The 9,973-nt window shown below is 35.1% G+C and overlaps 1 protein-coding gene across 1 annotated transcript in view; it reads right to left on the bottom strand.

Annotated features, from left to right (window-relative positions):
• The window catches only part of LOC106473892 (A disintegrin and metalloproteinase with thrombospondin motifs 7-like), a 120,010-nt gene that overhangs the window by 33,749 nt on the left and 76,288 nt on the right, over positions 1 to 9,973 (bottom strand). The window contains exon 9 of the mRNA XM_013934587.2: positions 3,016 to 3,160. Coding sequence (XP_013790041.1) covers positions 3,016 to 3,160 — 145 coding nt within the window. The remainder of the gene's footprint in view (positions 1 to 3,015; positions 3,161 to 9,973) is intronic.

The raw sequence follows: 9,973 nt of genomic DNA, 5'->3' as shown, positions 1-9,973 counted from the left end.
AGCGCCTTATCCACCTGGCCATGCCGGGCACAGGGGTTAAAGGAATAAAAAAACATAACCTGTCACTCAGGATAAAAATTTTGGATTTGAATCGACGTTCTGACTATGTAAAGAAATAAAGATATTTGTGCAGAAATGTGTAATAAAGATCGTAGCAGATTGATTGTGTTATAATTACGGGCTTTACAAGGTTATCGTGCATCACTAGCTCTGGGGTTTTCACAGTAAACGAAAAGAAAAATATGCTTCAATACGCAGTTTCTTTCTTTTTGTTGTCGTTTTTTTTTTCATATCAATTAAACTTTTAAAGCTTATTTGCAATCCACAAGTAAATTTTGCCACCTGGAACTACTCATCAACAGCGTGAAATAACAATTTTATTTTGACTCCAGCTTAACAACTGTTATGCACATGGTTCAATACTCGACTTAAATGAAAAAAAACAAAAAACAATAAATTGTATCAATGGTATCGTAAAACATTTCTTAAGGCGATCTCTTATCACACTCGAACTTTGCTTACTTAAATATTGCAAAGTGTGTATAATATTATATATTTTCCAAGAACTTGAAATGTGCCTCAAAATATACTAAAAGTACCCTTTCAAATGAGATACAAGATGAGCAGAATGAAAAACATGCACTTTGAAACTGTTCTGTAAGTATATAAAAGTGGTTAATATAAACACGTTACAAGCAAGCGAGTGTTTTTTGTTTGTTTGTTTTTTACCCTTGAAACTTCTGAACGAGCATAAAAATAAACACAACATATCATAATATAAGAATTTGCCGACAACATCGATCAACAGCTGTCGTTCACGTTACACGCACGCGATCGTATTTTTCCACGAATAAAAATGGACCTTGGTCAAATCATTTTTAATAGACTGAACAGACAGCGCATCTAAAAGGAGAGAAAGGCGTCTGGACTGGGATTTTCGAGGTGTCACATAGGTCAATAAGTGGCGTCGCTCACTTCTAAACGAGCCATATACTTACATAAAATGTAAAAACCTGGCATGGAAACATGCGCGGTTATAAGACCCTAATCTCACGAACTGCATTCATGTTGATTCTCAATAACGGCGAACTTGATATCGTTTTCGTGTTGTGCCAAATAAACGATATAAAAGAAACTCAAAATACGTTCCTGGGTGCGATGACCTCCCGTCTGGTGTAGAAATAACAACAACAACATCTTTTGAACATAAACTTTAGATATATTTAAACTACAAATGTCTACCACCCCCTCACATGCGTCTTTCCAGCATTCCAGTCACTGTTCTAAAGCTTGACCTCGGAGTTGAAGACCATAACGTTTTACATTGAGATATGAGATCCTAGAATCCAGGGATTTATAGAGAAGAACCCCGAGACTTTCGTAATTATATTAACACTTTCTGGACCAGAGGAATGTCACTAATATCCTTTGATGTTTTTCTTCCCACAGTGGCTATACTTGATCAGATTGTACGAAACTTCAAAGAAGCATATCAAATAGGATTTAATTTTGACTTTAAAATATTCGAAATAATTTGATTCAGTATTTCTATTATATTTTAGGTTGTGAAAATTTCCAAATTTTGTTGTGAGACATAGTAGACGAACAATAATACAGTCTATGCTTTGACACTCAGACGCTACTACAAGGTAATTCATTGAATGCATTTTTATGTTCTTTATTCAATGCAAACTGCTTAAAAATCGTTTTCTGTCCTTGCTGCTGATTCGTTAGCATTTAAACATATTTTAACCAATGCGGTTTATTTTATCAAACGTAATTGAAACCTAATAGAAAGTTGTCTCTATATAAAATTAATTGCTTACATTCTACATTCTAAACGACCCTTGTTGCTGTGTAATGGTGAGTCAGACACACAGACAGAGAGGATCCGATTCAAGCGTTCAAAACGTAAAAGTTTTAACTACAAAGCCATTCGTACAAATGCTCAAGGTTTTAGCAGTCTCCTGTGTGTGTTACGAGTCTCAGAATGCCGGGTATATATTGCTATAATCTGATGCTTAAACGTGAAACTAGGAGTTGCAATGACAAAGGTTTTTTTAGAATCCCAAGATTTTACGATCTTACTGGCTTATTCCCGGGTTTTATCCCGGCATTCTAAATATTTTGTTTATTTACGCTCTATTTTGTCTTAATCAAAAGTAACTAAATTATCGGCTTTCGTTTACTAACTAAATTTATTTAAAAATAGTGCGAGCACACATACGGTCAGAAAAACAGAGAGACGTATGTAAGTTAATACATCACTTCAAATATCCTTTTCACCTTAACTGAATATTTTTAGTTTTGTAAAACACATGTGGTCCAAGAAACAGACATCTAAACATATGTAAACTGCTCCATCACTTTAAATATCCCTTTCGTGAGAAAGTAGGCGAGTTAAATTATATAGATAGATAAAGAGAAACAACAGTATCAGTTACATAGAGATTGAAAGTTTGTAAACAGAAAATATAAGAGACGTTTATTCCAAGATAACTTATCGCTTCATCAAGTTTTAATTAGTTTTTTTAAAAATACCAAAGCTATTTTTAACGTCCTCACTAGTTTTCTTACAAAACACTACGACTGTTTTCAACTTCCCCACTAAACACTGAGAGTGATTTTAGTTTCACCGCTAAACACTAGAACTGGTTTTAGCTTCTAATCTGCAGACTAGCTAACAATTAGGCCCCGCCCGTTCAATTTTAGTTAGTTTCAATTCTAGGTGTATATAGTCGTAGTTTGATTTCATCTGGTTACAGCTCTAGACAGGTAACATAAATATTTATAAAACTTGTATATGTTTTGGTTACACAGGTCTCTTTTTTATCTCAACTGATTTCATTTCTATATATATATATATATATATGTGTGTGTGTATGTGTGTGTGTGTGTGTGTGTGATTGTATACACACATACATATATTTACGTTGTTTGATTTTCATTGGTTTAATCTAAACGTTTCGTTCTAGAAGTGACATATACATATATATATATATATATATTACTAACCTCAATTCCCTCACAGTGTTCTGCTGTTGATCCATATTGCAGCCGACATTGATGGTCTGCATCATACATAGCCCCTGGCGGCAGCTGAGGAAACGAGAAACCGTGATCGGAAGGTTCATCGTCCAAGCAACGTCCCCAGTCGCGACTGTAGAGAGAAGGAAGGGAAGGGGAAAAAAAACGATGGGTAGTAATCAAATTAAGTATATATATAAATATCTTTCGTTAAAATATTTTGGGAAAATTATCTTGATTTTTTAAAACCTTATATTACCGAAATGTTTTTATACCGTTCACTATATCGGTGGGATCATTACTGAATAATTTTGTTTTACCCGTTGCAAAATTCAACGTAAAGTACTAATTAAAAAAAAAACTGCGTGAAATCACTCATTTGCTATGAAAAATTAGAAACATACAGCAGTAATGAGTGCGATGCATTGTAATAGTTATCATATTTTACTCCTTTTTTTCTGTGTGTCTCATGTGTAATTGGGAGCCCTGCAACCATCAAAATCATGGACCCACGAATAATTTGGTGCATAAATACTTTAAAAGAATATGTGTAAAAAGAAAATGGGTGAGATCCATTGATAATTCCTTTCCTCCTTTCTAAACCATATTTATCACATGATGACCTTTTCTTACCAGGATGGTCAATTTCATGTTCATCTTTAGTGTTCCTCATTTTGTCTAGTTCCCCAGTGGGTTAGCTGTAAGTTTACGGACTTACAACGCTAAATCTGAGGTTCGATTCCTCCCCTCTGGAAAAACTGAGGTAGCCCATTTTGTATCTTCACGATATATATAACATATCTTGCTGAAAACTATTTATTCAGCATTTATAGCTCAAAAAAGGCTTTTTGAAAATGGGTAACATTTGCAATTAACAATCCAATCTTAGGCACCTTACTTTTTAACGTTTCCTTGGCTTCATTGTCTGTTAATGAATATCGGATCGGTGTTAAACTTTGCATTTTTTGTTTTTAAAAAGATGTAGTCTATTGTTTTAGAAAATAAGTATCCAACATTACAAATAAGTAACACGATGACTAATAATTGTCACTGAAACCTGGTATGCCTTATCAAGATATCTTTCAAACGGATATCCGGGTAACTCACCTCTAGGTAAGTTCAACAAAAACTAATTTTATTGTAACTGTGCTTATTCAGCTCTAATCAGTGGATTTAATTTGGTATAATAGTGTTAATAGTCAGTGTCATTGTGTCAATCCATAGGCTAATAAATTAGGAAAAGTTCATAAATTAATGTTCCTACGCGAGTCAGCGGTAAGCTTACGGACTTACAACAATAAAATCCAGGATTCGAGTCCGAGCGCTGTGCAACTTTACGCTAAAAAAAAGCTTCATAAATTAATCGATATAGCTTCGACTAATTTCGAAACATTAAAAAAGTGTGTTAATATGTATCTTAAGTAGAAAATCAAATTATGTATATTTTTGGCTAAAATCAAGTTTAACCAAAGAAATGTTCATGTGACAGAAGTGTTGTGGCCGTATTTTTAACCCGCAGGTTATATGACAGGGTGGTTGTATTTTTAACCGTAGATTATATGACAGGGTGGCTGTATTTTTAACCTGCAGCTTTTATGACATGGTGGTTGTATTTTTAACCTGCAGCTTTTATGACAGGGTGGTTGTATTTTTAACCCGCATGTATTATGACAGGGTGGTTGTATTTTTAACCCGCAGGATTTATAACAGGGTGGTTGTATTTTTAACCCGCAGATTATATGACAGGGTGGCTGTATTTTTAACCCGCAGGTATTATGACAGGTTGGTTGTATTTTTAACCCGCGTGTAGTATGACAGGGTGGTTGTATTTTTAATCCACGGGTTTTAAAAAACACACTTTCTTCAAGTGCTTCAAACAGACGGAAATACGAGGTGTTGTGTAATCGCTCGCGTCTTTTGTTAAGTGCTAACAAGGTGTGACCATTATAATGAAATCAATTACTGGATGGATACCTTTAAGCGATATATTGATGAAAAATAGTCTATAATTTCAGTAAAAACGAAGATAAGATATTCAATGATGTTCTAAAATAAACCCTTTGCTTACAATATTCGAACATTTCAGAATACATTTAGTCCATCTTCAGCGAAATCTGAAAATGTTACAAAGATATCTTATTAACTACTTGCTTTAAGCGCACGTCTACATATTAGGCTATCCGCGCTGTCCCCACTGCAGGTATCGAACTGCAAATTTTAGTGCTTAAAACACTCAAGCTTACTACTGAAACACCAGGGAGCAACAAGAAGTCAAACAAAACAATTACTTACGCAATGCTTTACCATTACATATAGAATTTACATAATGCTATTTCAGTCTCAATTCGCAAAAACCTGGTAGCTATATGCTTGGGTTAAATATAGAAGCGGACTTTACTCTCTTCTAACGTGTGGTATGTTAATGTGGTCTTCACGTTTTGTAACTACCGTTTCATAAACATAATACATAAGGTATCGTAGCGAAGGAACTAGAAAAGGCAGTGGATAAATTCATCGTGTTTATAAAAAAAAATGTTAGTTTCATTAATTACTCTGGAGTAAGTGTAGTGTACTTCAATAGTTTAATTTTACTAAAACTACAAAGAACTATAAGGTGTGGTTTATGAGTTAGAAGAATGGATAATTGACGTTTCCGGTCATAATACGACCATGAATATTTTTTTTTTTTATAATGGATGAAAATTGAGCGGGTGTTTTAAAACCAAGACAAAATTAAGCCAGTTAAACGCTTAGTAAATTTTACTTACTAAATAAAAAATGGTTTTAGAAGATTAAGCGGAAGTTCACAGTACAACAAGGCTTAGTGTTTAAAGATAAATAAAATTAAATTGCAATGGAATCAAGATTCAGACCTCAGACATCCTCGAATGGAGGAGTTGAATAAAACTCACAACTTAATTGGAGTCGTACCCCAAGTGTCAGTTGTCTGACCCATATTAGGATGCTTTTCTTGTAGTGCTGTTTTGTTCACTGGTGTTTGGTATTTTCAACCTTAACAGCGCTTTGTGGACACGTGGTCAGTAATGCCAGGTCAAAGCTTTAGGCGTAGCCATTCCTAATGTAGAACCGCTGCCAGAAGAAGGCAACTAGTCAGTAGCGTATACTCTTAACCGAATGTTGGATTGACTGTCGCAGCTATAATGTCCCACAAGCTGAACGTTTAGACGATGTTCACGGAAATATTGTCAAACAAACCTTAGAACTTCCGATCCTCACCAGGCACACTAACGACTAGGTCACACCCGACTCTTACTTGTTTACTAAAGACGGGAATAAAGTAATTAGAAGTAGTATTATCAGAAAATAAAAGTTAAATCTAGAATTGGAAACCTGGCAGCTAATATCTAATAGAAAACTGAAAGAAATATTTCCCTTAACTACACATATAGGGTCAAGAGGGTCCAGTGGATAGCGTACATGAGTTTGGATCCGAGGTTTCATATATCAAATGTGAACATAAACTGTTATAAGAACTCCTTAGTATAAATTAAGCTATTTATAAAATGAAAATTAGTAACTACGGTCTCGCTTAAAAGAACTTGACCATATAAATACAAATAAAAGGGTCATTCTTACTTTTTAATATGCTGATATCACAAGGATCAGATAAAGCTCCCTTTACAAGAATAAGAAAATTGCTCAAACTTTGTACATATTACTGTATATAACGGAACGGCGTTAATTACTACAAATTAAATTAAGAGGCTGTTAATTTAGTTAATTTCTCTGGTAGTGTACAGTCGGTGGTATGTGCATTGTGTATTTCTATATAATGGATATTATCGTGTTTTCATTCTGTATTCTATACAATGGATTTTATCGTGTTTTCATTCTGTATTTCTATATAATGGATATTATCGTGTTTTCATTCTGTATTTCTGTATAATGGATATTATCGTGTTTTTATTCTGTATTTCTATATAATGGATATTATCGTGTTTTTATTCTGTATTTCTATATAATGGATTTTATCGTGTTTTCATTCTGTATTTCTGTATAATGGATTATATCGTGTTTTCATTCTGTATTTCTGTATAATGGATTATATCGTGTTTTCATTCTGTATTTCTGTATGATGGATTATATCGTGTTTTCATTCTGTATTTCTGTATAATGGATATTATCGTGCTTTCATTTTCTGTTTCTATATAATGGATATTATCGTGTTTTGATGGCATGTTTTAATAACGTTCCTGGACTTGCATATAGTCCACTTTGACTCAAAAGAAGTTTCACCACACCTGTCATAGATTAAACAATAAATTATAAATTCTCTCGTATTAAGATCAGTCGAGTTTGTCGTATTCTTCTAGAGTGGGGTCGCGAATTGGCCCTATAGTACAGCTCTAGATTTCGGAGTTGGTGAGCCGCGTTCGAAACCGTGCTATTACACACAAATATTCCACACATTTTCAGCTGTGGGTGCGTTATAAGAGTGACAATCAATCGCTTAGCGTGGACGGTGGGGTGCTGTTGACTGGCCTCAATAGTTTTGCCATAAATACAAAAGACTGTAGTGAAAACGTTTGCATATGTCTTCACTGTTATGAAAAAAATCTCTCTTGCTTAACTCGTATAAGTGCAAATAACCTTGTTTTGACACAGCTTGTACTTCTACACATCAAACAGCTCTGCAAGGATACTGAAGTTGTTTGTTAAAGTTTTTTTATGTTACGAGTGTGGTGAAATATTTAATACTGAAGCCATAACAGCTGAATTTCTCATACTCATGTTCGAATTCTGATATAAAAACAACAACAACAAAAAAAAACCAAATAAAACAGTCACTAGGGCGCCTGGGTTATCGTCAAAGTATCAAGGCTTTTGAGCAGAGCGGAGTTCTTCGAATGTTGGTGTTTATATTACATCAACCACTCACGAAAATAGCGAAAATAAGCAATTAAATAATGCTAATTTGAGAGTTGCGTTAAACTACAATCGAACAATGAACGTTTGGAAGAATACAGTGTCAATGTGTCCAAGCACAGCCGAAAATGACTGGACATAATATACTTTTTTCATATATCTGAGAATAACGTACACGTTCGTTCTAATTCTCACACTTTCACCTGAGGTTACCATTACTTTCTTAGACGTTACGAAAAACAGACACAAATGCATCAGTTCATTCAGTACAGCCCTGAATACTAATTTCCTTTCGCAGTGTACAGAATACACAAGTACTAAACATAATACATTCTGATAAAATGTTTTAAACATTTATTATTAGAGTACCTTGATCAAATCTCCGTGACAACTAAGTTGATAAGGTTAATACAGCTGTTGCTTTAATTTCAGAGTTTCGCAACTACATGCGCTAACCCTCCCTTATTTTTGAACTGATAGGCTAAAGGGAAGATAACTAGTCAACAGCGCCCACCGCCAAATCTTGGGCTGCTCTAATCGAATATTAGGATTCGACCGCCTCTCTTCTAGCACACCCATGAGTCAAAGTGCGGAGCGTGATTTTTTTTTTTTTGCGCCAACGAGAAATGAACCTGGAACCTTCAGATCCATAATCTGGCACACTAATTGCTAAGCCACACCAGGCCCCAATTGATATACTGAAGTAGAAACATGTTTTGGGATGTTGCAAATAGAAATTTCCACGCTAAGTTATAAAAAAATATCAGTGACAATTATTGTTTGTTTGTTTTGAATTTCGCGCTAAGCTACACGAGGGCTATCTGCACTAGCCGTCCCTAATTTAGCAGTGTAAGACTAGTGGGAAAGCTGCTAGTCATCACCACCCACCGCCAACTTTTGGGATACTCTTTTACCAACGAATAGTGAGATTGACCGTCACATTATAACGCCCCCACTGCTCAGTCAAAAATAATCGGATTTTGATGAAACTTGGTGCACTTATGTAGAATATCCATGTCTCATTATCCTGCCAAAAAAAATGGTCCATCTCTGTTGAAAGCGACGGATATACGGACACATTTTCGCATTTTTTGAGAGCCGAATATGATCAACGCTGCGTGGCAGAGGTGTGCGCTCTACTGAGTGCCTCTCTGGTTGTGTTTGAAGTCACATTTGTTACATAGCTCTCTCTCTCCTCCTGATAGGAATTTAGGTCTTTGTGACCTAGGAGGGTCAGGTGCGTTTGGACCTCTTCCTCCTTTCCGGACTGTGGTTTGTCGTCTGTGAATGTAGAGTGTTGATACTACAAGAGGGTCGGAGTAAACCGCACTTGCTCCGACCCCTTTCAGGGCAATGTCCATGTATGTATCACAGTTACATTTTGTGTTTTGCATTGCTTATACAAGTCCATAGTGCAAATTACACATGTCACTAGTTAGAGACTAATCGAACATATTTTACATGTATTACCCTTTTAAATATATTATTTCTAGGCTCTAACTAGTGTCGGGTTTATATGTCTAACGTTAGGTGACCTGATCACATCCTTCATTTTAAAATAAATGTTAACTGGCGAGAGGTATTTAGGTCTACTTCCATCATGTATGTAATAACGGTCGAGTTCACAAAGTAGGTCGTTCTTTTGTCAATTTTTCTCAAAGTAATTTATAGTATTATGCAAGAGTCTATCGGCTACTGTTTGTATATTAGCGTATCTGTGCATAAATGTTGATGAGGTGCTACGGGGGACTCTGTATGCAGAGGTGATTAATGTGTTTTGTATTCTTTGTAGTTTGTTTATGTGCTTAGGAACTGTGTTTATCCATGCCGGACTGGCATATTCTATTATTGGTCGAATGTATGTTTTGTACATTTTAATAATGTTATCAGGTGATGTTCCCTGGGTTTTGCCTATTAGACTTCTTGCATAATTTGTGCGTTTCCAGATTTTTGTTAAAATGTTATTTGTATGTTTGACCTACGTTAATTTTTGGTCAAATGTTAGTCCTAGGAATTTTGCTGATGTGGAGGTCTGGATAAGTGTTCCATGCATGTATAG

This window comes from Limulus polyphemus, unplaced genomic scaffold (genome assembly GCF_000517525.1).
Source record: "Limulus polyphemus unplaced genomic scaffold, Limulus_polyphemus-2.1.2 Scaffold134, whole genome shotgun sequence".
Taxonomy (NCBI): domain Eukaryota; kingdom Metazoa; phylum Arthropoda; class Merostomata; order Xiphosura; family Limulidae; genus Limulus; species Limulus polyphemus.
The sequence above is the reverse complement of the archived record's forward strand: the minus strand, read 5'-3'. Positions and strand labels throughout refer to the sequence as shown.